The 27644-nt window shown below is 51.5% G+C and overlaps 1 protein-coding gene and 1 long non-coding RNA gene across 10 annotated transcripts in view; one reads left to right on the forward strand and one right to left on the reverse strand.

Moving 5' to 3' along the window:
• Positions 1-284: 284 nt before the first annotated feature.
• The window catches only part of SNPH (syntaphilin), a 45089-nt gene continuing 17729 nt past the window's right edge, over positions 285-27644 (reverse strand). For 3 of the 9 annotated variants that reach the window (XM_070801429.1, XM_070801425.1, XM_070801424.1), the window contains 4 exons: positions 11010-11106; positions 10213-10419; positions 7769-7918; positions 285-4683 (listed from right to left, as the gene is read on the reverse strand). In XM_070801429.1, the coding sequence (XP_070657530.1) occupies positions 3498-4683; positions 7769-7918; positions 10213-10419; positions 11010-11059 (1593 nt within the window). In that variant the 5' untranslated portion in view covers positions 11060-11106 and the 3' untranslated portion in view covers positions 285-3497. Of the gene's footprint in view, positions 4684-7768; positions 7919-10212; positions 10420-11009; positions 11659-13939; positions 14130-27644 lie in introns of those variants that run through there. The other 6 variants (XM_070801426.1, XM_070801420.1, XM_019972170.2 and 3 more) reach the window with 5 other exon arrangements.
• On the forward strand, positions 14146-27245 carry LOC109567321 (uncharacterized). The gene is made up of 4 exons (XR_002182003.2): positions 14146-14321; positions 15484-16517; positions 19674-19795; positions 27011-27245. It is a non-coding gene; the product is annotated as an uncharacterized lncRNA (long non-coding RNA).

Raw genomic sequence — 27644 nt, forward strand, 5'->3', positions numbered from 1 at the left:
TGAGAATCACCTCAGGGGTGCTGGAGAGGATGGAATAGGTGCACTCTCAGGGCCCAATGGGACTGACACCGAGGGGGTGCCAAGTGACCCCCAAATGACGCACGGTAGAGCTGAGCCAGCTTGCAGCTCTCAGGTCCCCTCTACCTCAGGAAAGATCTCTGCCCCCTCAGCTCTTTCCAGGGTGTGAGTTTTGACTCCCATGCGGGTGGGGACAGCGTGAGCCCCCTTTATCCCCCTCACTGCCCCAAAAGACACAATATAAAGAAAACAGGCGATGGATCTGATTGTGTTTTCATGCTTTAATCCAGAGCTGTTCTGCTGTAGGTACAACTCTGTCAGATCAATAGGACAAAGGAGACAAAAGTGAAGACCCCTCCCCACCTCCCACCCCCTTCCTGTATCCCCTGAATTCTCTGTCAAGGGCATGGCTGAATTTAACAGTGCACTATGACTTGTTTGTACTGACCCCTAGGTCACAGAGGGGTCACGAGTTCACTGGGCAGAGGCCCCTCCGTAGGCCTCTACCCCAGAATTTTGTCACTTGCCCCCTGCACCGCCCCCCGCAAGGCGCTACCAGGTACGCCGGTGCTACTGGTGACTGGGAACTGTGTTCACTGAAAAGCTAAGTTATCCCCTTGGGAGATATTTGGAATAAACTTCACTTGAGGCCAGCTCTCTGAGCAGAGTACTGCCCCTGACTCTGATTCCTGCTTGAGCCTGGACCAGAGGAGTAGCCGGGCCAACTCTGGCCTGGACCCCACAACTGAGGGGAAGCCAATTCTGGCAGCGGGGCTCCAAGGGACCAGCAGTTCCACAAGGTGATTCCTGAGAACAGTGTTGCTCAGGATCTAATCAGCTCCAGCCAGAGGCTGGGGAGAGGGGAGACCCCAGAGATTTCTGCTCTAGAAGCGGAGGGCAGGAGAGAAGGTCACAGCCCAACAGGAGGAGGTATTAAGCAGGAAGGAAAAGGGGAGCCTTGGAGGATGAGCACTCAGCGGGAGGCTCCGGGGCCCTGGCCTTGCCTCCAGCCCCACATTCTGGACCCTGCAGTCTGGGCTTGGAGCCTGAGCCGGCGGGCCGCTGCTTCTTACCGCTGGAGCCTCCCAGGCAGCTCTGCCCCTTTTGCATAGATGCGGGATCCCGAACACACACACGCACACAGGCACGAGCTGGAGCCTGGCTGACACGGTCCCAGCGCCTGTCCCGGGCTTGGGCCAAAGAGTCGCCTCCTCCATTGACAAGAGACAAAGCCTGTCGAAGGTCCCACCAGACCGCACAAAAGAGAGGACCCGGAGTGGGCTGGGGCCCCTCTGACCAGGCAGGCAGGTCTCAGGCCAGAGCAAGAGTACAGGGTGGCACCAGTTCCTCTCACCTTGTCCACAGACCTGAGTCCACACTCTTCCCGAGGGGCTTGTTCAGAATTAGGGACAGAGCGGACCACGGCCCCGGCCCTGACCACGTCCACCAAAACACAAGACACAGTAGGAAGGCCACAGACAGCAAGACGCAGACAGGAGCAGAGGGGCTATGCAGCTCGACTAGATTCCAGGGGTGAAAAATATATAGATTTTATGTTGTCAAATATAGTCATATCTTTATTTTCTCGGCAAAGCTTTTGACTATTTCTAAGGAGACACTGCGCAGCTCCGTGAGTACACAGCACGAGGCGGGGTCCATGGCCAGTCTCGGCTTGGCTTTGGATGGGGGATGTCCACTGCCCCTCCGTGTCATGACCCCTGGGTCCCGTGGGGCAGCCCAGCCCTGCCCCCAGAGTTCAGGTTTGGTTCGGCTGGGATCGGGGGGAGCTCCACAAGGATGGCAGGTCTGAGGCCTGGAGTGAGGACAGGGGGGCTTCGGAGGCGCAAAGCACGTGGCTGAGGGGCTCTCCCCCCAGCTGGTGGCTAGGCTGGCTGCCCACCCCCAGCATGCAGGCGTCCCCCGCACCAGCGGAGGCACAGAGAGGAAGGGCAGAGTCCACGAGTCAGGTGACAGCTGCTGAAACAGCGGGGTGGGCAAGCCACCTTGACGGAACCAGAGGGCCCCCCTAGGCCAGAGGGCTGAGTAAGACACAGGGTCCCAGCAATGCTCCCCACCCCTGCTCCAATGTAGGGCGTAACTCTGAGGAGTGGGTGGGGTGAGCAGACAGGTATACGCCCTGAAGGGGAAGAGGAATGGGTTTACTCTGTAAAATAAGAATGTTAATAAAGTGTCAGCAGCTTTGCTGGGGGACCCAGACGTGGTCCCAGGGAAGGAGGGGGGTGCCAGTGAACCTTTCCAGGTTGACTGGGCTTGGGCTGGCAGCCCCACTCCACTCCCACCTAGGAAACATCCCAGAGCACCCTGCTTTGGCCTGGACGGACATTACGGCTTCAGCACCTCATCTTGCCATTCACCCTGCTGGATATTCCTCCAGAGGCAGATAGGTGTAAGATTTAGGAACCCTCATCCTAGAAAGCAAGCAGCCACCTCACGGGAGATCCCGAGATGCATGAGAACCAAGCCCCAAAATGAACATAGTGCAAAGCAGAAGTTGGTCCTAAGGTCTCTGGCAAAACCTGGGTGAGCTCCAGAGGCTGGAGTGAAACCAGCTGGGGTTGCTGAGCCCAGCCCTGCCTCCCAGGCTGCAAGGCCTCATCTCAGAGGCTGGAGGAGCCTCCTTGAGCTGCCAGCCCCATCTCCTCCTTTTGTGCTGGCAGAGTCTCCAGATGGGAGCTGGGGCTCAGGCCAGTCTGGCTCTCACAGAAGAATGACCTGACACCGTCAGAAACTCCAAGAGGAAAAGTGAGGTGGGGAAGGTCTGAGATGAACAGACAGACAGGGGACCCACACTGCCCTCTGCCACCTCTTGCCCATCACCATCTTTCCTCCAGCCCGTGGCCTGATTGTGCTCCCAAACCCCAAGTGGGGAGAAGTCTGAAGAGGCTGGAGCTCAGCACAGGCCAAGTGGTTCCAGACCTGCTCTGAGTCCCAGTCCCCTGCCTGTACTTTGGGTCACAGCTGCCTCCATCTGAGGAGATAATACTGGCCCAGAAGCCTGGGCTGAGGGCAAGGGGCGGCTTGGGAGACAAGGCCTGGCGTACACAGGGAAACAGACAGGACCTGGGGGCGGGGGATGAGGAGGCCGGGCTGACAAGTCAAGGCTGGCCTCCCCAGATCATCACACGGGAGACTTCCTGAGCAGCGGCTGCCCTGTGTGGGGGGCCTGGTGGGCAGGGGGGCTGGGGTGGGGGCCTCACCACTTTCTCTCTCTGCAGTGTGTCTGATCAGTGGGCCTCCCGGCTGTCGGTCTCTCTTCCCTTCTCTCCTGTTGCAGTTTTTGGACACCTTCCCCCAACCTTCACTCCCAGCCTCTAATACGGTTATTATCCTGAAAAAGCCACCTCCAAACCCCAAACTAAAGAAATAAGATGATGCCCCAGGGGAAGGTGTGAGAGGGAGGGCGGCACCCCTACAATCAGTAGTTGGGCCGTGGGAGCCTCTGCCCAGGCCGGCCCTCCTCAGAGCTGGGAGCTGCCTCCGGCGGTTGTGCCGGTCGGGCCCTGATGGCTCAGCGAGCGGCAGCTGATCCTGCGGATGGAGTGCAAGGCCACCGTGCAGCAGCCCCGCAGCAGGGAGCTGATGTTGTAAATGGGCTGGCCCTGGCGCCGCTGGGAGCGGCAGAGCCAGGCCACTGTGGGCACGGCGGGCACCACCACGGCCAGCAGATCCACGATATAGTGGCGGCTCCAGTAGCTCTTGGGCTCCTTCTCGGCCGTGGCTGCCTCCTCCTCCTCTTCCACAGGGCATGCCACGCTCACCGACGGGCTGGGGTTTGGGTGGGCACCAGGGTGGTGTGGGGTGGGCCCCCAGGTGATGGGCTCCGGGGCCTCCAGCTCGTCCCCCACCGTCACCACCACTGCAGAGTTGGGGTCTCTGGGCCCCGGAGGGTGGGGATCCGGCTCCAGGCGCCTGTCCCCTGACTCGGGGACCATCCCGCAGACTTGGGCCTGGGTCACTTTCTCCAGGATGGTGTCCAGGTCAGGCTGGGATGGCACGAAGTCTGTCTGGATGGCGCGCTCCTGCATGCAGCTGGCCTGCACTCCGGCCTCCGTGCCACACAGCAGCTTCTCATAGGTGTTGCTGGCGGGGAAGCGGGGCCCCAGGCTGAAGGAGCTGTGTAGAGATGAGGGCTCCTCGGGGCCGCAGTCCACTCCTGACGACAGCAGGCTGCTGGCCTCCAACGCCTCCGTCCGGCTCAGGGTGTCATCGTTGGCCGCGAAGCCACTGTCGACCCCATCCTCGGCCGAGGTGCCAGGGTGGTCCCCAGGCGGGCGGTCGCCGCAGACAGCAGGGTCGCTCAGCTTGGTGTAGGTGGAGCTGCGGGTGAGAGAGCGGGCCGGGGAGCCGCCAGCCGACTCACCCGCACCGTCCTCCTTGGCCAAGCCGTTCTGGGCCACTTCCATGCTGTGCAGCAGCGTCTCCAGCTTCTTATTCTGGATGTTGATGTCCACGAAGTACTTCTGCAGCCCCTTGTCCTTGTCGATCAGGTTGTTCTTGACGGTGTCGATGACCTGCTTGAGCTGCTTGATCTCCTTGCGGGCCTCCTTCAGGGCCAGCTGGGCCTCCACGCGGTGGCATTCCTCCTCAATCCAGTCCTCCTGCATGCGCGACAGCTGCGTCTTCAGGTCATCGATCTCTGTGTCCCTGTGAGCGGATGAGACACTGCGCTCATCACCTGGCCGGGCACTCCATTAAGGACCGGCAAGGAGGGGGCTGTCCCGAAGGACAAAAAGCACTAAAAACAAAGGAACGACTTGATGCTGTCTTCCTCATCCTCTTTACTCCACCGGGGAAGCAGTGGGGGTGGGAGAGGGGTGAGGGGTCAGGACAGAGGAGCCCCTTCCTTGGGGACAAGAAGCCACCATCGCATTCCCACCCCCTAGAGCCGAAATGCCGACGACCGCCCACTTTTACCTCCACTACCCAAAGAAGAGAGTCGATGATGAAGACCTCAGTTAAAAATGCAGTTGCTGTAAAAACTTAATACATCCATTTAAAACTCTTAACATAAAACAACAAAAACAAAACCTAAAATCTCTGCTCTGCCCAGAGGGATGTGGCCTCCTACAAAAGCCGGTGCTGGAAATTTTCAGTGGAGGGTTATCTGGCCAGAGACTGCGGGGAGAGGGTGACAAACCACTTTGTTTTTATGAGAGAAATTACTGCCGTGAATGTAGCTGATAATGTTACATCTTCCCTCCAGGGGAGGGGTGAGAAGTGGTGGATGAGTCCGAGGAGAGTGATGAGAACAGAGTGGCTGTCTTATCTGTGCTAGATGTGTCCTTCTTGTAAGTACTGTCGAGAGGAGAGGCCCAGAAGATTGCTGAAAAAGGCACAGAGCTACTCCCAAGAGGAGAGGCAAGAGCAGGCAACATGGACTGTCAGAAGAGTCTCCGCCAGAAACTCTCAGGCCTTTAAAATCCCTGAGGCTTAGATGAATCTGGGGGGCAGTGCAGGGGAGGGAGGTGAAGTAGGAAATGATGCCATCTAGTCCAGAGGTAAAGCCAGGGTGAAACTCATCAGGATGAGCTAAAAGCAGTAAGAAAGGAGGAAAATCTTTCATGGAACTGAACTCAACCTGCACACAGACACTCATCCCAAACCCTCCATTCACATAAATAAAATCCAAATGGCATACCTGTCGCTTTGGGGTTTATAAGGCCAGCAGAGTGACCAACCCAGATCCAGCATCGTGCTCTTTTCAAAGGCAGATTAGAAATTCAGGAAATGGGCCCAGGAATTTCACTCCACAAAACACTGAAGGGCCTGGGCCCTGGGGGGCTGCAGGGGCCACAAGATCAGCAGTGGCATCAACTGGAAGGGGCAGAAGGGAAGGAAGGGCTGCCCAGCAGGGCCCAGCTTGGCGATGGAAGTGGGGTGGCAGCGGGGACCTGCAGGGGCTCAGAGCTCCCACAGGTGCGGAGAAGACTGTCCACTCCTCCTGCCTTGCGGTGGAGGGCTCACTCTAGGGTAATACTGCTCACTGACGCTGAGCCCTGGGAGGAAGGGTGAGTTTGGAAGAAGGGACTGGGCGTGATCAGCTGGGCTGGGCCTACTCCTCCTTGGAGCTGGCAGGACCCCAGAGCTGTGGCTTCCCAGCCCTGTCTCGGTCTCAGGTGGTCTGTGGGATGTTATATTTGAACTGGGTCTTGAAGGATAAATTTGCCAAGGAAGTGAGATGGGGAAAAAGGGCGTCTTGGAAGTGGGGATACAGTGTATGAAAGCACAGAGTGTAAAGCCATCTTTGAGGAGCAGGCAGGCTACTGCGGGAATGAGAGCATCACTGTTCACAGTGTGTGTGGAGGGTGACAATACAGTAAGTAGAGAGCGGCCAAGTTACCGCACGAGTCGTGGGTGGAGAGGCTGAGGAGCCGAGGTGCAGGCATGTCCAAAGCAGGGCATCCTGCCCAAACCACACAGGGCAGGTGGCCTGCTCTGAGCCACAGGGCAGTCCTGGAAAGGCAAGAGGGAAATGGGCTGTCTGCTCCCTGAGGACAGCAGAGCAAAGGGCCAAGCAGACCCAGGGCATCACTGAGAAGAAAATGGGAAATAGAAATCCTGGCTCTGCAGACAAGGAGGCCCACAGAATGCTGCCTGTGACCTCCTCAAGTTCCAAACCACAACAAATACAGACTGAATGGGGTACTTGGCAGAGCTCTGGTCAAGAAAGATGTGGTCTTACTTACTTATTATATATATATATATATATATATATATATATGTATGTATATGTATAATAGACACATTCACAGAGGGAGAAAGATTAGTGGCTGCCAAGGATGGGGTTCTTGGGGGAGAAATGGGAGCATGATTGCTACTGGGAACAGGGTTTCTTTCTGGAGTGATGGAAACATTCTAGAATTAGATACTCTTGATGGTTGCACCATTCTGTGAATATACTAAAAAACCACCTAATTGTTTACTTTAGATAAGTGAATTGTATAGTACGTGAATTATATCTCAATAAAATTGTCCTATTAAAAAAAGAAAAGATGAAGGAAGCTGTAGTCATGGTGCCCTGACCCCCAGTGCCCTGCACGGCGCCTTGTCCAGCTCACAGTTAGCTGTGTATCTGAATCCATACAGTTTGGAGAAGATGGGTAGATGATGCAAAGGTCAGAGGGCAGCCCTGAAGCTTCCATCATAAAGATGAAGCCACCAGCCTGGAAAGGTGAAGGCTGGGAGGGTCAGGACTGGCCCTTGGGTCTGGAGAATGAGCTCAGACAGGCTCACGGAGTCTCCTGGAAGACCCCTGGGCTGGGTGGGCGTTCAGAGAAAGGTTCCTCGCAATGAATGAGGAAGAAGGCACCTGGGCCTGAACGGTAGGTCAGGAGCCCCTGGTGACCCCCTGGGAGGAGGCCAAGGAGGGTTAACAGGTTGTTCCCCCCCCCCCCCCGCCCCCGCGGTCCCCCCTCCAACCTCCCCGCCCCGCGATGGGCAGGTCAGCCGGGAAGAATGCCCTGGGCTCCTACTCCCCAGGTAGAAAGGAGCCAGGGCACGAGAAGTGGCCAAAAGGGGCTGCCAGGCTCCGACCGAGAGAGCACTGCCTTGGAGTGAGAGGGAAGGCGGGGAGGCCGGGGAAACTGCTTTCGGCCTGGTCCTAAGCAGCCACCTGAAGCTTCAAGGAGCAGCTGAGGGAGGGAAGGGACGGGTGGGGTTTTGCGGGAGAGAGGAGCCCCCAGCCACTCCTTCCTCCCAGAGATGCCACGGGCCCTGGCCTCCTGCTCACCGGTCCTGGAGCCGGTCCTGCGTGTCCTTCAGCCGGGCCTTCAGGTGCCGGATGCACACCTCCTTCTGCTGCAGGGGCGTCAAGTACTGCTCCGGGGTGGGGGGCTTGATGCCATGGTTGTCACTGCACAGCGTGTACTTCATGGAGCGCCTGCCAGGGGGCGCTCGTCAGTGGGGAGCGAGGAAGGGGCCTGGCGATGCGCGGGGCCTCCAGGAGAGAGGGAGCCCCGTCCACCCATCCTGGTGCCCCGCCCACTCACCCTGGAGCCCCGCCCACCCATCCCGGTGCCTCACTCCCCTCTGGTGCCCGGCCCCCCCTCCCCGCCTCCAGCGCCTTGCAGGCCAGGCCTCCCCCTGTGCCCCTGTGGGCATGAGAACACCCGGCCCTTCTGGAAGGTAGGTTTTATTAAGGTTCTTTGAGGGAAGAGCATAGCGTCGAGGTGGGGAGGTCAGGGCTCCTCTAGCTCGGGGTGGGGAGATACATCACAAAGCATGTGGACAAGCCTGGTACCACCCAGGGCTTGCGCTGCAGCCCAGGGCTGAGTCTCCCATCCCAGAGAATAAAGCTGAGACAGGGAGAAGCCTGTCTCTCTCCATGTAATTATCCCGGGGCTTGCCTGGTGGGCAAGGACTTATCCGTTGTATATGTGAGTGACTGGGTGTGCAAATCTAATCACTGTACCGCAAGAACCATATGAGCTGGCTCTGTGTTGTCGTCGTCACCATCGCCTAAACGTTCATTTTGTGTAAGGCAGGTACCGAAGTGGTAGCCTGTCATTTCCCTGGCATAAGGTGGGTGATAGTTAATATAAAATTAATGGTGTGTAAGTTTTCTCACTGTTCTACAGCTGTGCCTTCAGAGGATCACATTACCCTACAGTAGGCCTTTCTCTGGTAATTGGAGAAACTGCCTATCAGTCTGTCATCACTGTAAGTGGTTTTTAGACAAATGTAACAATGTTTCTCATACCATATTATGAATATGACTGTAATACTGTATGCCATAAAATTTTTATAACGATTCATTCATTAGATAGGCTAGGCTACCCTGAAGCAATCGTATTGCTGCTTCTTTGTTATCAATGTGTATTGTTATCAATACATGCATCATTATACCTGTAAGTAAATATGAATTTCTTTTTCACATGATCTTTTCATTTTTGATGTCTAGTCTTAGTGATGCATATAATCCCTACAGCGCTTTGTGTCATATAAGACAATACTGACGTCCTGACAGGTGATTCATCTTAGAAACAATGTAAACATACCGTGTCAATATATACAGTGCTGTAAACATATTCTCTTGTGCTTATAATTTTCTTAACATTTTGTTTTCTCTAGTTTACTGTATTGTAAGCATATTGTTGATAGTACATATAACACGCCAAATATGTGCCAGTCAACTGATTATGTTATAAAGGCTTCTGCTTGACAGTAGGCAGTTACGTTTTGGGGCAGCCAAACGTGATGTGTGGATTTTCAACTGCACAAGGGGTCAGTGCCCCAACCCCCCTGTTGGACCAGGGTCAACTATTCTAGGACACTATTCTAGGACACACGTTCACACAAATGCAGGTCAATCCTTCCCATCTGCACGTGCCCACTCATGTTCTAGAGGCACATGGGAGCCCAGATGTGCATTGACTGTTCATAACATCGACCTGTTCATAGCTGTACCCTGAGGTGGAGGCAGGCTGGACATGCACTGCTCCCAGCAGCCACACTCCCCTGCATGGGGTGGTGCAGATGTGCATGTGTGTTGAGCACACCCAGCTCCCACCAGTGCCAAGGAGGAGGAGTTCCCACCCAGAGGAGGTGGGAGGGCCAAGGCTTTCATCCAGGGGTCAGGAGCACCCCTATCCCACCAGCAGACCACAGCCTAGCCTCCTCAACTCACAGCTTCCTGCCTTCTCCCCAACAGAACTCCCATTTTGCTTAGGTGGCCCTGCACGTGGAAGCACTAACCCTCCCTGAAGCCAGTCAGTCACACCTGGCACCTGCCAGCACAGTGTAGACAGAATTTACTGGGGAACGTGTCGTGTCTCAGAAAACATGAGCCTGGCGTAGAGGGGAGTGGGGGTTGGCCTTCTGCCTTCTTCTTCCCTGGACGTGGACCTGATGCCTGAAGGTGTCAGAGCCAGCTGTACACCAAGGATGGTGGAGGTGGGGTCCTCGACACTTTAGGGAGTTGCCCACTTCTGGCCCCTTGTTCTGAAAGCATCACCCCTAGTTTGTCTCAGCCACTGTCTTTGGTTATGTGTAGCTGGGTATGATCATATCCATCTTACAGATGGGAAACTGAGGCTCAGAGAGAAGGGACTTTCTCAAGGTCACACAACCAGGGAGTGTGCTAGAGTTGGGGATGGTTAGAACACCCACACCCCCCAGGCCCCAAGGCGTTCAGGTTCCCCGCCAGCTGGGAGGCAGAAGGGAGGGGCTGGTTACCTGGGCGTGGGGCTGCTGTCACTGCCCTTGCAGGAGCCTGAGTTGCTGCTGCTACTGAGAGAAGAGGTGCCGTAGGCATCCCGCACACTCACGGGTGGAGAGGTGCGCCTGGAGGCAGGGAGAAGAGGCAGGTGCTCGTTCTGGCTGGTGGGCAGCTGCGGACACTGGGCGAACACCGCCAGGCCGCTGCGGCCCAGAGGGCCCCCACTTTGGGGTCACCGCCGGGGAGAGAAGCAGAGGGGAGAGTGGGGGGACAGAACAGACAGGGGTGACAGAACAGACAGTGCAAATGAAGATGGAAAACCAGGAGGCAGGTCCTCCTGGCTCCCCAGGACAGAGGCGGAGGCTGAGCAGGGCTGTGGGCCAAGGGTGGGGCCCAGCTACCCCTAGCGAGGGTCCTCAACATCCAGGGTCCCTCAAGCCCAGAGGGAAAGGGCCCTGCGTGAATTGAGACGGAGGTGGAGAGGACCGGGCAGGCAGGCATAGGGGCAGGAGGAGGGGCATGCGTGGAGTCTGGGTGAGCCCGGCTGGAAGGCTACATGCTGTCTTTGTGAGGATGGAACAACAATATTAATGATGGGAAGGATCCAGTGGTTTAAGTCTTCAGAGAACTTTTCTATCCACAGTGTCATCTGAGCCCTTAAATAGTTCCTGAGGCAAGTGTCAGCAAGCCCATTTTAAAGACGGGAAAAATGGGGGCAATGACTTGCTCCAAGACAAGTGGGTGGTGGACTGGAGGCAGAGACCCCCTCCCCCCACTTTCAGAGGCCAAGACTCCGGGCAAGGGGGAGACTCACCTGCGGGATCCACCAGAGGCCCGTCTACCACCTGGCAGGGACATGGCCATGAGGCTGCGGGTCCGGGTGAGGGGCGGGATGGGCGGTGTCCCCGGGGCTGAGGAGAGAGGGCGGGTTGGGGGGGCCGTGGGGAGGGCCGGGCCCGGCCACGTCATCCTCTCGCTGGGGCCGCTGCCCGGCATGGCTTCTCCTCTCACCCTTCAGCAGGACACTCGGGACTAGGCAGGGGGCTGGCAGGCAGGCTCTGCCCACGACTGCCTCCACCAGTGAATTTAGCAGGCTCCCACCACCCAACTTAAAATCACGGTCGTCAGAGCCTCAGGACGGCCAGAAATCATCAGTCCAGCCCCGTGTCCTCAGATGAGTGGATGGTGCCCCAGAAGAGCAAAGGCCTCCCCCCAGGTCACACTGGCACTGGGGCAGGGCCTCCTGGTTGCCTCAGCCCAGCACTGAGTCTGGCTGTGAGCCAGGGTCCCTGGACCCCTGACTCTCAGACCCCCACCCCTGTGCTGGTCAATCCACCCTCCTCCTTGGAGGGGACTGCAGGCTGGAGGACTCCTGGAGCATCACCAGGAAGCCCAGATTAGGCTGGGCTAGTCTTGACGTCCTTCCCAGGGTGCCTGTTGGTGCGAGGCTCGGGGCTTCCCGTCTATAGGGGAGACAAGACAGACCAACATACCAGCACACGTGTAGAAAGACATATGGATACACATGAACATGAAAAGGTACCGCATCCCTGCCATTCCAAGGTGTGCCGCACAGGGCTCAGTGAACATGCTCAGGGGGCCTGTCCACAATGCAGGGCATGCAGCCCTTGCCCGCCCCACCTCCACTGCCCACATGCTACACACAGGCATGCCTGTGCCCATCCATGCAAATGCGCATGCTCATTTTGGGATGCACGAGGAACTCAGGGCACAGGCTCAAAGCAAATGAGGAAGGAGACAGATGGGAGAAGAAGACACTCCCCCACCCATTCAGAGCATCACTGTAGGCTGGACCCAGTAGGAAGGGACCATGCCTGTGGAGATCCATCGTCGGCCCTCTTGACAAGTGGGTAGGGAGACTCAGATCTGGGCTCCTGCCTGGGGATCCCTCGGGCCCTTTCCTGGGTAGGGGCTTGGGTTCTGAGGGCAGCTCTACAGAGGTTTAAGGGAGGGAGAGGCCCCATGCTGGGCTGTGTTGGCTGTTGTGGGAGGTCTGTGCTGGGCTTCAGCCCAGAGCCCCTAAAGGCCAGGGAAGGGAATGGGCCTGGACTCTTTGCAGCCAACATGCTAGTTCTGTGCCAGCTCCAGAGACCCCAGTCCCCTCCTTCTACACTCAGAGCAGGGACTAAGGACAGTCGCCTGGGTTACAGGACTCGGCCGAGGACACCGTGCACTGGACCTTCCTCCATGCTGGGAGAGAAGCCGTTGCCAAGCCCTACTCCACGCCAAGACCCCGTGCTAACCACGTTACGTACATTACGCCATCGACTCCTCCCAACAATCCTATGAGGAAGTGCTGTGATTAGTCCCTTTACAGATGAGGAATCTGAGAGGGAAGGGACTACCTGAGTCCCTGCCCCAGTGGGGCAGGGCCAACACCTGAGCCAGGCCAACACCAGATGCTGAGGGGCTGGATCACGAAGCACGGATCCCCTGCCCAGGGCACCACCCCTTCCCACGTCAGGGCCTCTGAGGATCCCGGCCGCCCCGGCCAGTGGCGAGGCTGCCTCCTGAGCAGACAAAGGTGCTGCTCAGGTGGCCTGTTTCCTGGCTGGGACACAGACACGGTCTGTTCCCTTGAGGGCCTGGACATAGCCAGAATTGTCTGCCCAGAGGTGTCAGGTGCCAGGTACAGGAGCCGCCGGCACCCCACCTGTTATCTGAGCTGCTCGACCTGACTTGGCAATGCATCCCACCCACCATGCCTCAACCACCCAGGCAGGCCTCCTGGAATCGCAGGGCTGGCCCTCAGAGGAGGAACCGTGGGACAGGGGCTGGGGGGACAAGGGTGCTCCTTCATACTTGCCAGGAGGCCACCAATGTCTTAACACCTCCTAGGCACAGGAGGGCCTCAACCAGGAGCATGGGGGAGGGGCTGATTGTCCTTACTCGTGGGTGGACAAGGGCTTCAAGGATCACCTGTCTTTTTTCTTTTTTTAATTGGAGGATAATGGCTTTACAATATTGGGTTGGTTTTTGCCATATAGCAAAGTGAATCAGCTATATGCACACACATACCCCCTCCCTTTTGAGCCTCCCTCCCACCCCCCACCCCTCATTCTACCCCTCTAGATTGTCACAGAGCACGGAGCTGAGCTCCTTGTGCTATACAGCAGCTTCCCACTAGCCATCTATCTTATGGGATGTATATATGTCAATGCTATGCTCCAATTCATCTCCCCCTTGATCATCTGTCATTGACAGACCTCGTCTGTCTGCTACCAGGTGACCATGCTGAGTGCTATTATGTGCCTTGGCCCATTATTCAAAATAAAAATCCTTCGAGGCAGGATCTGTTATCACATTTGGGTCCAAGGTCGCACAGCTGCATGTCCAATAGACCCTGGCCTCTAGCCCCAGTCAGCCTGGCTTCACTGGCCATCCTCCCGTCATCACTTCTGGCTTTTGGGAGGATGCTGTGCCTTCAGGAGGACCTTCAGAGAGGCAGGACTCAGAGCTGAGGCCAGGTCTCGCTCTTCCAAGCTAGCTCTGGTGAGTGTTGCTAAGGAGCTTGCAAAGCCTGGGTGGAGCTCTAGGCTCCAGTCCTGGGAGGCAGGCACCAGGCCCGCTTTGCCTTGGAGCTGCGTGTGGCCTTATACAATGAAGGCTTTGTCCCCATTCCTACCTTGCTTGGCAACCAATCCCACACCTCCCTCCTCTCTTGCTCCCTCTTCCTTCCTCTCTGGCCTGGGGAGGGGTGGGGCAAGGGGATGGCATTTGTACCTGGATGGAGCCGACAGTCTCCTGGGAGGCCAAAGACAGCCATTCATCTGGGACAGAGGTGGAAGTGGCATTTCCCCTGCTGGGATGAGACCTTGCAGGCTGGAGTCCCTCTGGGAGGGCAGAAGATACCCAGGCCCAAAGGGAGTCACCTCCCCAGGATCTAGCCCAGAAGTGTTGGTGAGCACCCTGTGCTCTCTCAGGTCCTCCCTCCCCTCTGAGCCCCAGAGAGGAGGTAAGTTGCCATGGCGTTTGTTGCCATGCCAACTGCTTGGCCTGGAGTCCTGTAGACCTATCCCAAGGTGGCCACTGGAATGGAAGGTGGAAAGGAAACCCCTAAATGTGGGGAACTGGGCTGACAGTCGCCCATCATCTCCACCCCAAGGTAAGCCCAGCCCCATTTCCCCATCCTGCCCACACCTTGACAACCCTGTTGGATCCACCCCTCTCATCAGTCCCTCACACACCCAACAATGGGAGCTTGGGAGATGGAAAGAGTCGGAAATAGTCTAAGCAATCTGGGCTCAAATCCCAGCTCTGTCATCCTCTAGCTGCCTGCCTTGGGCAAGTCATGCCACTTCTCTAAGCCTCAGCTTCATCATCTGTAGGTATAACAGAAAGCTCCTCATATGGTTACTGTGAGGATGAGATGGGATAATTCATGCACGGGGGCTTAGCCCAGTGCCCACCATACAATGAACACACAAAAATGGGAACTGCCAGGATTTGGGTAGTAGGTAACTGCAGTGCAATGTGAGCTTTGAAAGAGAAACATTCAAGGGATAATAGTGGCTTCAGGAAGGTCAGGGAAAGAGTCTTCAGAAGGAAATTTACACTGGGCCTTAAGGGGTTAACAGGGGTTCACCAGGCAGAGAAAGCGCATGGGAGGGATGGAGAAGCCTGGGCAAAGGCGGTGAGTAGTTCAATAGAACAGCGTGGCTGCTTGGGGAAACTAGGGGGCCTAGTGGAGGCAGGGGCACAGCGGGAGTGAGGCTGCAGAAGGAGGTGGGGCCAGACCACACCGCGCCACGAAAGCCAGAATCTTGTCCTGTGGGCAACAGGGAGCCATGGAAGGGTCTTAAAATGGGGATGGACATGATCAGATTTGCACTTTAGAAAGTCCTGCACGTTTGTGGACCATAGCTGGACGGGAAGAAGAATCGAGGCAGAGAGACCAGTTAGGAGGTTATCAAAAAATTAGAAGGGCCTGATTCAGGGCATGGGCTTCCCAGGTGGCTCTAGTGGTAAAGAACCTGCCTGTCAACGCAGGAGACATAAGAGATGTGGGTTCAATTTCTGGGTTGGGAAGACCCCTGGAGGAGGGCATGGCAACCCACTCCGGTATTCTTGCCTGGAGAATCCAATGGACAGAGGAGCCTGGTGGGTTATAGTCCATAGGGTCTCAAAGAGTCAGACACAATTTAGCGTGAATGAATGCAGGGCAGCCCAGGAACAATGGAGAAAAGGGCATGGGGTCTCCTGGAAATTCATCAGAGGCCCCCAATTAAGTAAAACTTAGGGCATAACTCATTTTTTTTTCTTTTTAGGTAAGAACTGGATTTATTTAGAGAGAAACGCACTCCACAGACAGAGTGTGGGCCATCTCAGAAGGAGAGAACAGCCTAAGGGAAAACTCTTGACCATGGCATTCAAGGCCCTCTCGTCTCTACCCTGTCCAGCCAGCTCTCAGCTGCTTGCTGAGCCCTGAGGAAAGCCCTGTTTGTTGCTCCATGTCTTTGCAAAGGCCGTCTGCCCAGCCGACAGCACCTGCCCTGCCTCGTCCTCATGCATACACTGCACTCTGTGTTAGGATCTGCCCTGCAGGCCTTTCCTCCCGGGACTCCATCGGTCACTTACTCTCTTGACCACTTAGCATGCCATGGCTTAGGTTGAAACTCAGGGAACACCACCCTCTGGGGAACTTCATAAAAATAAACACAATCAACACACAACAGTTAGTAACACAATGGGTTAAATAGGCAAATATGATAGACCAAGTGGTTGGATTAGATGGTCTCCAAGACAGTTCTGGATCCAACATTCTCTGCTTCTAGGGCTGTGAATTAAATGATAGAGTCCTAATTGATGCTTTCTTCCCTTTCAATGACTAGAACCCCTGGGTTTCAGTTTCTCCATCTGTAAAATTAGGAAGCTGCATTCTTCAAAGAGAGACATGATGGCATTTTACTCAATCAGTGAGTCACGGGGGAGAAACCAGGCACTTGGGTTAATCTAATATACTAACTAAGTGAAAGTCCCTGTATGTACCATAAATTATCCTCCGCCCCCCCCCCAAAGAATTAGCCATCAATAAAAGAAGAAAGCTATCCAAAAATCCAAGGGAACAGAACAATCTGTGTCTGATGACTCAAGCCTCTCCCAGCTGTGGAAAGCAAAGCAATGCAACCTACAGACCAGAACTTGGGCAAAATCCTCTCTCTGCCAAGACTACACCAGAAGGCAGAACATTCCACCTGTCAAGCTGCAGAGCGCCTGGTGCTCCTAGAACGCTAATGCAGAGAGAAGCGGCAGGTGGAAGACGGGCCTGGGAGTGTTCCAGCCTCCCTCTCTGGATCTCCAGGTTAGTGCTCTGAGTGCTGCTTATGGCTGAGGGGTTTGGTAAACTTCCCCTGGCTTCAAAACCTCATCACCCACTATGCTTCTCCACACTGTCAGCAAAAGCCAGGACCTTTCCTCCTGGACACGGAAAGGGAGGCGGTAGCAGCACGTCTCCTGTCTTGTTTCCTACTCAGGCTGCCTGCAGAGCTGGAGCCACAGAGGCAGCCACTGGACTCCTTCTCACTTTGGCGACCCCAGCACAGCATAGGGCAGACCCACAACTTGGCCACACACTGCGAAGGCTCTCAAGGCAACCAGGATGGGAGTGAGGGTGGAGGCGTCTGCTATGCTGGGTAGTCTCCAGTGGTTACACTCAGATCCCAGAGCTTGGAGGGCATGGAGCCCAGTGGTCTTCAAACCACCCAGAGAACTTGCCCCTGGGACTGCAAGGGGCTGTGGGCTCAGGCCTCCTTCCCCCTTTCACCTGGAGAGGCTCCTCTTGTATCTATTCTACCTGTGGAAGGTCCAAAGTAAGACTCCTTTTTTGGGTTTGCAGGTTAAACATCTATGTAATGTATATTTTCCATGATGAGATACTCCTTCATATCCACTAGGATGGCTATAATCAAAAACACAGATGATAATAAACAGGGGTGAGGATGCAGAGAAATTGAAACCCTTGGGTGTTGCTGGTGGGAATGTAAAACAGTATGGTACAGCTGCTGTGGAAAACAGGCTGGCAGTTCTTCAAGAAGTAAAACATTGAATTACCAAATGACCTAGAAGTTCCACTGGTGGATATTTACCCCAAAGAATAGAAGATGTTCAAACAAAAACTTACATAGGAAATGTCCATAGCAGCATTGTTCACAACAGCCAGAAGGAGGAAATGACCCGAATCAAATGTCCATCGAAGGATGAATGGACAAAAAGTATGGTTTATACATTTGGTGGAATATCATTTAATCAGAAAAAGGAGTGAAGTATTAATATATGCAACAACATGGATGAACCTTGACAGTCTTATGCTAAATGAAAGAAGCCAGACACCAAAAGCCACACGCTGTGATTCCATTTGTATGAAGTGTCCAGAACAGGCAAATCCATAGAGATAGAGAGCAGATTAGCGGTTGCCAAGGGCTGGGGGAAGGAGGAGTAGGGAATGACTGCTAGTGGGCATGGAAGTGATGAAAATGTTTTAGAATTAGAAAGCAGTGACAGATATACAACTTTGTGACTATGCTAAAATCCTTTGTATCATACATTTAAAAGTGTGGATTTTATGGTATGTAGCTATATATCAATAAAAAATATAATCTATATAATATTTATTTCAAATGAACTGGTATAAAACGACAGGCATGGTCCAAGAAGGGGAAGGGAATGGCCCAGGATGGCTCTGCAAGCAGAGACCGGACAGGGACCAGAGCAGCCCTCCTGTTCTACCTGACTTCAGGCCGCCGGGCCCAGGGCAGCTGCTGCCCTGGTGCCCCTGAGAGCCTGGAGGAGACGGCGACCGAGGCTGCCCCGTTTGAAGGTTTGGAATATCCCCAACTCCATCTGGTTCTCACAGATTCCCTGTGGAGGGAGGCCAGGTGGAGACTGATCCATGGACACGTGGGAAATCTGAAGCTGCAGAGCTTTTGAGATCACTCAAGGTCACACCTGGACGTCTAGGTCTCAAGTGCCTGCATTTCTACTGCATCATGAAGGTCTCACAGCGCAAGAGATCTGGGACATGTATTGTTATGCTGCATGAAAAAGCAAAATTCTAGTTTGCTGGGAGATCCTAAAATACCATGGTAGACATGTGGGGTTACATCCCCAAATCCTGTGCTCCTCATGCTTCCATAAAAGGAGGACATCGCAGGTGGAGAAAAGGGAGGCCTCACACACTCTTGGTGGCAGTGTAAAATGAGGCAGTCTCTGAGGAAAACAGTGTGGAAGTTCCTTAAAAAACTGAAAATAGAACTACCATATGATCTAGCAATTCCACTCCTGGGTATATATCCAGAAAAACCAGTGACTTGAAAAAACATAGGCACCCTAATGTTCAACAGCAGCTCATTTACAAGAGCCAAGACATGAAAACAACGCAAGTGCCCATCAACAGAAGATTAGATTAAAAAGGTGTATATGTATATATACGTACACACATAAAACGAATCTTACTCGGCTGTAAAAAGAATGAAATGTTGCCATTTGCAACTGTGGATGGACCTAGAGAATATTATGCTTAGTGAAATGTCAGAGAAGGACAAATCTGTGATATTACTGATATCTGCAATCTAAATAATAATACAAATGAACCTATATACAAAACAGAAATATACTCACAGATATAGAAAACAGACTTGGAGTTACCAAAGGGCAGAGGGAAAGGGAAGTGACAGATTAGAGGCTGGGGTTAAGGGACACAAACTACTGTATATAAAATAGATAAGTAACAAGGATGTGCTGAAAAGCAGTGATCCCCAACCCTTTTGGCCACAGAGACGTTTCATGGAAGGCAGTTTTTCCATGGACCAGTGTGGGGAGATGGTTTTCAGGATGATTCAAGCTCATTACAGTTACTGTGCACTTTGTTTCTATTATTATTAAATCAGCTCTGCCCCAGATTAGATCTGAGGCATTAGATCCTAGAGGTTGGGAACCCCTGCTGTCAAGCACAGGGAATTATACCCATTCTAATAACCTAGAATGGAATATAATTGGAAAAAATACTGAATCATTAAGCTGTACATCTGAAACTAACACAATAGTATAAATCAACTATATTTCAATAAAAAGATGATAAAATAATACACTTCCTGAGACAAAAAAGTGGGACATAGAAACAGGAGGTTAGCCCAGCAAGAATGATTATTCAAAAAGAAATTCTTCACATGTCTTCTCCCTAACCAGCATAAGTCTCTCCACGTCCCTCCAGGAATCAGCCGTGTGGGCAAAGGAGAAGCCCTCATTGTGAGGACCATTGTGTTCAACTCTTCCAACAGCTGTTGGCTACACCCTGCTCTCTAGACCAAGTGCTGTGTGAGCCCAGCACTGAGAGACCCTCAGCCCCCCAAGCCATATCACAGGGTCACTGTACGGGACCTTGGGCCCTTGACATGTCTGAATCTCAGCTGCCACACGTGTTCAGTGGGAGCCACCCTCCTGACCTTGCCTGTCTCTTTAGGATCCAACCAAGGCAACGAATGCAGCAACGGAGGAGGTGCTTAGATAAACAGAAGACAGAATATTTTTTGCCATTACTACGAATATCACTACCTTGAAGGGATCTTCTGTCCTTTTTCAGAGGTATTATTCTTTGCTTTATGTCAAGTCCCAGCAGGCACGGGGCTGACTCTTGAAATTACTGGCACCCTCTGCCAGGCCAACTGCCCTGGGCTGGCTCTCCAGGGCAATGCCTGCCAGGTCTCCTATATGGGGAGGGGCAGTAGGGGGCAACACTGGTTTCTATCCCTCCACCATCCAGCGTGCCAAGGCTGCCCCTCTGCAGACAGCCACGGGGAGGCCTGGGGGACAGAGGGGCCCCAGTGCAAGCCCCAGCTGGGCAGATGCCTGGCAAGTGGCTCCTGGCAGATGGAGGCCCTCCAGTGACCTTGGACACAGCATATGCTTCCCTGGCCTTCCTGGCTGATAGAGCTGTCAAGCCATCACCTGGCTCCTTTCCCCGCTGCCTCCTCTGCCTGAGGTTCCAGCTCTAAAGCCTCACAGGATGGGACCTCTGACTCTATGGATTCTCTCCTTTTCTTTTCAGATCTCTGCCTTAGTTCTCAGGATCCTTGAGTCGGTGTCCACACCTCTCCTAAATTTACCCCAAGTACCTCCAAGGGCCAACACCCTCACAGAATTCTAGAATCCTGGGTAGACTTTGTCACAACCCATCATTTTACAGAGAGACACTGAAATCCAGGAAAAGCATGCAGTTTGTTTAAAGTTGCCCAGCAAGTAGGGGATAGAGTCTGGGCTGGGAGTTCAGTGCCTGGCTCCAGTGACAAAGCTTCCGCACTGTGGCCTCCACCCCATACCCCCATTTGAATCCAGGCAGAAGCATCCTAAAAGATGATTCTGTTAAAGTGCTGCACTCAATATGCCAGCAAATTTGGAAAACTCAGCAGTGGCCATAGGACTGGGAAAGGTCAGTTTTCATTCCAAATCCAAAGAAAGGCAGTGCCAAATAATGCTCAAACTGTTGCACAATTGAACTCATCTCACACGCTAGCAAAGTAATGCTCAAAATTCTCCAAGACAGCCTTCAACAGTAGGTGAACCGTGACCTTCCAGATGTTCAAGCTGGATTTAGAAAAGGCCAAGGAACCAGAGATCAAATTGCCAACATCCGCTGGATCATCAAAAAAGCAAGGGAGTTCCAGAAAAACATCTATTTCTGCTTTATTGACTATGCCAAAGCCTTTGTGTGGATCACAACAAACTGTGGAACATTCTTCAAGAGATGGGAATATCAGAGCACCTTATTGGCCTCCTGAGAAATCTGTATGCAGGTCAAGAAGCAACAGTTAGAACTGGACATGGAACAACAGTCTGGTTTCAAATTGGGAAAGGAATATGTCAAGGCTGTATATTGTCACCCTGCTTATTTAACTTATATGCAGAGTACATCATGCACTTTGGGCTAGAGAAATGCTGGGCTAGGTGAAGCACAAGCTGGAATCAAGATTGCCGGGAGAAATATCAATAACCTCAGATATGCAGATGACACCACCTTTATGGCAGAAAGCGAAGAAGAACTATAGAGCCTCTTGATGAAAATGAAAGAGGAGAGTGAAAAAGTTGGCTTAAAACTCAACATTCAGAAAACTAAGATCATGGCATCTGGTCCCATCACTTCATGGCAAATAGATGGGAAAACAATGGAAACAGTGACAGACTTTATTTTCTTGGGCTCCACAATACTGCGGATGGTGACTGCAGCCATGAAATTAAAGGACGCTTGCTCCTTGGAAGAAAAGCTATGACCAACCTAGACAGCATATTAAAAAGCAGAGATATTACTTTGCCAACAAAGGTCTGTCTAGTCAAAGTTATGGTTTTTCCAGTACTCATGTATGGATGTGAGAGTATAAAGAAAGTTGAGCAGTGAAGAACTGATGCTTTTGAACTGTGGTGTTCGAGAAGATTCTTGAGAGTCCCTTGGACTGCAAGGAGATCAAACTAGTTAATCCTAAAGAAAATCAGTCCTGAATATTCATTGGAAGGACTGATGCTGAAGCTGAAACTCCAATACTTTGGCCACCTGATGCAAAGAAGTGACTCATTGGAAAAGACCCTGAGGCTTAGAAAAATTGAAGGCAGGAGGAGAAGGGGACAACAGAGGAGATGGTTGGAGGGCATCACGGACTCGATGGACATGAGTTTGAGCAAGCTCCAGGAGTTGGTGATGGACGGGGAGGCCTGGCATGCTGCAGTCCATGGGGTTGCAAAGAGTCGGACATGACTGAGTGGCTGAACTGAGAAGTTTGATAAAATAAGAACAAAAGTTAGCTTTTTGAGTAAAGAAGTCATGGAAAGAAAGCGAGGGTAAGACAGAAATCTCACCAACTTTAAGGCAGCTCACAAATGACACAGCAAAATATACACTGAAACTGAGGCCTGTGGAAGAAGGGGATACTCCAGCCTGACCACACATACAAACATGTTGGCAATAATGAGGTTCAGGGTCCACTCCGAGCTTCCTGTCCACCAAAGCAAAAAGAGAAATTATGCCCAGTTTTCTTATTCTTATAGTTAAGGGAGAGTGGGAAGCAGACTAATTCTTCAGGATAAATAAAGATCTCCCTAAAATGACTGCTAAAAGAAACATTATGGCATGGGATTTGCTGTAGGGATAGAGGACTGCCCATTGTGAACCTGCAATGAGGGTCCCAGGGTAAAGGAAAGACGGTTCTCTCAGAGCTCACCCAAGTTGCCCTGTGTGTGCTATGCTCTGCTGACATGAGACCGAAAGACCCATGGAACACAAGGACCAAAGGCTAGAAGGATGTACAGGTATGATCTGATCTGCCCAGGACCACAGCGCCTTTCCATGGAGATAGCCCCACCCAACCTGAGAAGAGAGAGCTTCTCTTTCTGTGTATCCAAACCAGGGAGCCACCGAAGCTCACAATGTGTTTTGCATTTTTTCTCCCACCCTCTCTCCTGGATTTCATGACAACCTAGTCCAACGGCCACATTTCCTAAAACATAAAACCAAAGACTTCCCAGAGGCCATGATGTGAGATGCAGGGCCAGGGGACAGGAGACTGAAGGTGGGCCAGCTGATTCCAATCACACCAATCACTCTGGGCATGTTGCTTCTGTTGGAAGCCAAGTCTCATCTATCTTCCGGAGGCTCCTGGGGGCTTGGAGACACAGGCCTGGTTCACCTAACTGTTTCTTGGCCTGGGGGCCATGCCGATCCTACATCAGCATCCTTCACCTCTCCTCCCAGGCCCTCCTTCTTTCTCCAGCTGCCAGCTTCCCTGCCATCCTTGGCAGCTGACTCCTACCCAGCTGATTTCCAATGGCACATCCATTCTCAAGCTGAATTCTCTTGCCTTCACCAAGATCCAAGGCTTTTGACAGCCCCCAAAATAGCTCACACTTTCTGGAAGTGGGTGGGTAATTATAAACCCCTGTTCCCAAAAGACTTCCTACTCTGGAGAAGCTGTGTGTGTGTGTATGTGTGTGTGTGTGTGTGCGTGTGTGTGCGTGTGTTAGTTGCTCAGTAGTGTCCGACTCTTTTGTGATCCCAGGGACTGTAGCCTGCCAGGCTCTTCTGTCCTTGGAATTCTCCAGGCAAGAATACTGGAATAGGTTGCCATTTCCTTCTCCAGGGGATCTTCCTGATCCAGGGATGGAAGCCACATCTCTAATGTCTTCTGTATTGTCAGGCAGATTCTTTACCATCTGAGCCACCTAGAATTCTTTTTTCCAAATTGATGAATCCTTGGGATTCTTCAATAAGTATTGGCTTCCAGGTAGCCAATATCTTTTGACTCAAATTGGAACACAGTTCTAGGTCTCTGGCATTGCAGGCAGATTCTTTACTGTCTGAGCCACCAGGGAAGCCCCAGAGAAGCTGCTCTACCCCTTATTTTAGCTAAAGTGAGCATTTAAAAATGTTTTAAAGGGGAGATTCTGTAAACATCTACATCTATATTAAAATCCCTTTGTCTCAGAATGAGCTTTTCCCCTTTGCTAAGAGACTAATTTAACAGAAAGACATGACTTTGGGCTCAGATAATAAGTCTGGATCTGAATTCCAAACTGAACCATCCACTATCTTCATGACAGTGAGAATCCCACTTTATTTCTCTAAACCTCAGTCTCCTTATCTGTAAAATGGAGGTAACTACAGTTGTGCATGAGTACAGTCATGATTAGCAATTGTATGTGTGTAATTAGCTATTATATATGTGAAATGCCGAGCAAGGAAAGCACTCCACACGCAATATTTATTTATTCATCTAAACAGTCTTATTCTTGGGCTTCCCTGGTGGTCTAGTGGTTAAGAATCTGCTTTGCAATGCAGGGGACACATGTTCAACCCCTGATCCAGGAAGATCCCACGTGCCGGGGAGCAACTAAGTGTGTGCACAACTCCTGAGCTGGTGCTCTGGACCCCATGAGTTGCAACTACTGAGCCCATGAGCCACACTTATTAAAGCCTATGTGCCTAGAGCCTGTGCCCTGATCAAGAGAAGCCACTGCAGCGAGAAATCCACGCACCACGACAAAGAGAAGCCCCCACTCTTCGCAACTAGAGAAAGCCCAGGTGCAGCAACAAAGATCCACCACAGCCAAAAAAATACAATAAATAAATCTTAAGAAGTCTTATTCTAAAAAAAAAAATTCCTGAGTCAAAAAAAAAAAAAAGAAGTCTTATTCTTAATGTTATTCATATATGTTACATTTTTATCCCACCTTAAAATCTTCCTCTGGAATATTATCATAGTTTGTGTTTCAGGGGGCCCTCTGTTTCTTCCCTTGCTTTGTTTTCTCCATAGTCCCGCTACAGCTCATACATTTACATATTTTGTTTATTGTCTCTAGAACACAAGCTCCAGGAAGGTAAGAATATTTGCCCATTTTGTTCTTTATATAGTTCCCAGCATCTAGATTAGTGCCTGGCACCCCGCATGCCCTCAAATATTTTCTGAATGAATTAGTGGTTCTGCATTCACTTGGATTGATGTCACCACCCAGGTAAAAGCAGGCTTCAAGAATGCTCAAACTACCGCACAGTTGCACTCATCTCACACGCTAGTAAAGTAATGCTCAAAATTTTCCAAGCCAGGCTTCAGCAATATGTGAACCGTGAACTTCCTGATGTTCAAGCTGGTTTTAGAAAAGGCAGAGGAACCAGAGATCAAATTGCCGACATTCGCTGGATCATGGAAAAAGCAAGAGAGTTCCAGAAAAACATCTATTTCTGCTTTATTGACTATGCCAAAGCCTTTGACTGTGTGGATCACAATAAACTGTGGAAAATTCTGAAAGAGATGGGAATACCAGACCACCTGACCTGCCTCTTGAGAAATCTGTATGCAGGTCAGGAAGCAACAGTTAGAACTGGACATGGAACAACAGACTGGTTCCAAATAGGAAAAGGAGTATGTCAAGCTGTATATTGTCACCCTGTTTATTTAACTTATATGCAGAGTACATCATGAGAAACGCTGGACTGGAAGAAACACAAGCTGGAATCAAGATTGCCAGGAGAAATATCAATAACCTCAGATATGCAGATGACACCACCCTTATGGCAGAAAGTGAAGAGGAACTAAAAAGCCTCTTGATGAAAGTGAAAGAGGAGAGTGAAAAAGTTGGCTTAAAGCTCAACATTCAGAAAACGAAGATCATGGCATCCGGTCCCATCACTTCATGGGAAATAGATGGGGAAACAGTGTCAGACTTTATTTTTCTGGGCTCCAAAATCACTGCAAATGGTGACTGCAGCCATGAAATTAAAAGACGCTTACTCCTTGGAAGGAAAGTTATGACCAACCTAGATAGCATATTCAAAAGCAGAGACATTACTTTGCCAACAAAGGTTCATCTAGTCAAGGCTATGGTTTTTCCTGTGGTCATGTATGGATGTGAGAGTTGGACTGTGAAGAAGGCTGAGCACCGAAGAATTGATGCTTTTGAACTGTGGTGTTGGAGAAGACTCTTGAGAGTCCCTTGGACTGCAAGGAGATCCAACCAGTCCATTCTGAAGGAGATCAGCCCTGGGATTTCTTTGGAAGGAATGATGCTAAAGCTGAAACTCCAGTACTTTGGCCACCTCACGTGAAGAGTTGACTCATTGGAAAAGACTCTGATGCTGGGAGGGATTGGGGGCAAGAGGAGAAGGGGACGACAGAGGATGAGATGGCTGGATGGCATCACTGACTCGATGGACGTGAGTCTCAGGGAACTCCAGGAGTTGGTGATGGACAGGGAGGCCTGGTGTGCTGTGATTCATGGGGTCGCAAAGAGTCGGACACAACTGAGCGACTGATCTGATGTGATCTGATCTGAAGCAAGTCAAATGGTGCAAAAAAAAGTTTAACAGTACTTAGTTTGTTACTTTAGTCCTTTTCACACATGGTGTCCTATTTAGGTGGGCTTGTCTCTCCTGCTAGATTTGTAAGCCTAGGTTTTTAAAAAAAAAATTATTTTTTTTAAATTGAAGAATAATTGCTTTGTAAGCCAGGGTTTTATCTATCTTCATATCCGTAATATCTAGCAGCGCCTTGAGGGCAGAACTCTTAAAACCCGTATCTTAAAGGAAGGCATGAAAGCAGCAGTTTGAAAGCTGCCATGTAACCAGTCTCTTGCCAGGCACTGTCCTGCGTGCCCCACATTCATCCTGTCAATTCACCCTTATATTACAGGGTATTCTCTCTGTTTTACCACCAAGGAAGCTCAGGCTCCAGAAACCAGCGAACTTGCATGAGGGCAGGCGGCAAGTAGGTGGTAATGCTGAGAGTAGAACTCAAACCATCCCAGCTGCCCCTCCAGATTATTGGGTTGGCCAAAAAGTTCATTCAGGTCTTTCCAGAACATCTGCTACAAAAACCCGAACGACCTTTTTGGCCAACCTGATACATCTCCCCACGCAGAAAACCCAATTCGCTGTGTCAACAATCCCAAATCCTAATAGCACCCCTCAGAGAAAAGTGAAAGATACGTCACAGTGGATCCTCATTGTCTGGGGAGTCCATAGTGGGAATTCATACGTGTGAATTCACGTACCTGGTAAGCATTTATTTACAAGCCCTGTTAGTTGCCTGATGCCCACATTCCCAGCTCAGGTGGAACAAGGCAACCTTCTTATTTCTTTTCTTTCTTTCTTTGAAAATAAAATCTCATAAAAAACTAGTGTTTCAAACTGGAGTCACCAGAAGTACCCAGTTATTAAAAATATACATACTTCACTTGGCTTGTTTCATTTCTTAAAAACAAATGTCTGTTTGTGGCTATTTAGAGCCATGTTTTAACAGTTTTGTGCTTTTTTTTTTGCAGGGTGACTTTGCTATTTAAAATGGCCTGCAAGTACAGAGCTGAAGTGCTGTCCAGTGCTCCTAAGCTCAGGAAGGCTGTTAGGTGCCTTACAGAGAAGATAAGTGTCAGATAAGCTTCCCTGAGGTGTGAGTTACAGGGTTGCTGGCACAAACTCAATGTGAATGTATCAACAATGTATAGTAAAGGCGCTGTCTTAAAACAGAAACACAAATAAATAAAACAAGGTTTTATTGATCAATTGATGAAAATGTAACAAGAGACTTCCAGGATCCTAACTCTGTTTTCCCTCGGGAGCAATGGTTTCGCACCAATTCAGGGTTCCCAGTTGGTTTATAGTGACAGAACATGACTATTGCAAATAAGAATTGACTGTTCTAAGCATAGGTGCCAAGGACACAGATTTGCACAAAACAGGTCGAGTTGTATTCATGTGCTCACTAGTACACACATATAACTATGCTCATCTGTGTGTGTGCAGTCCATGTACTCAACACGGCCATCAGCACCAGCACAAACCAAGCATTCTGAGGGGCTAAGGAATAAAGGCAGGAACTCAGAGGGTAGAGCAAGATGCCCCTGGGTTCAAATCCCAGCTCAGAGGGGAGCTGTGTGCCTGGAGGCCAGTCATAATCAG

This window comes from Bos indicus, chromosome 13 (assembly GCF_029378745.1).
Source record: "Bos indicus isolate NIAB-ARS_2022 breed Sahiwal x Tharparkar chromosome 13, NIAB-ARS_B.indTharparkar_mat_pri_1.0, whole genome shotgun sequence".
Classification (NCBI taxonomy): Eukaryota; Metazoa; Chordata; class Mammalia; order Artiodactyla; family Bovidae; genus Bos; species Bos indicus.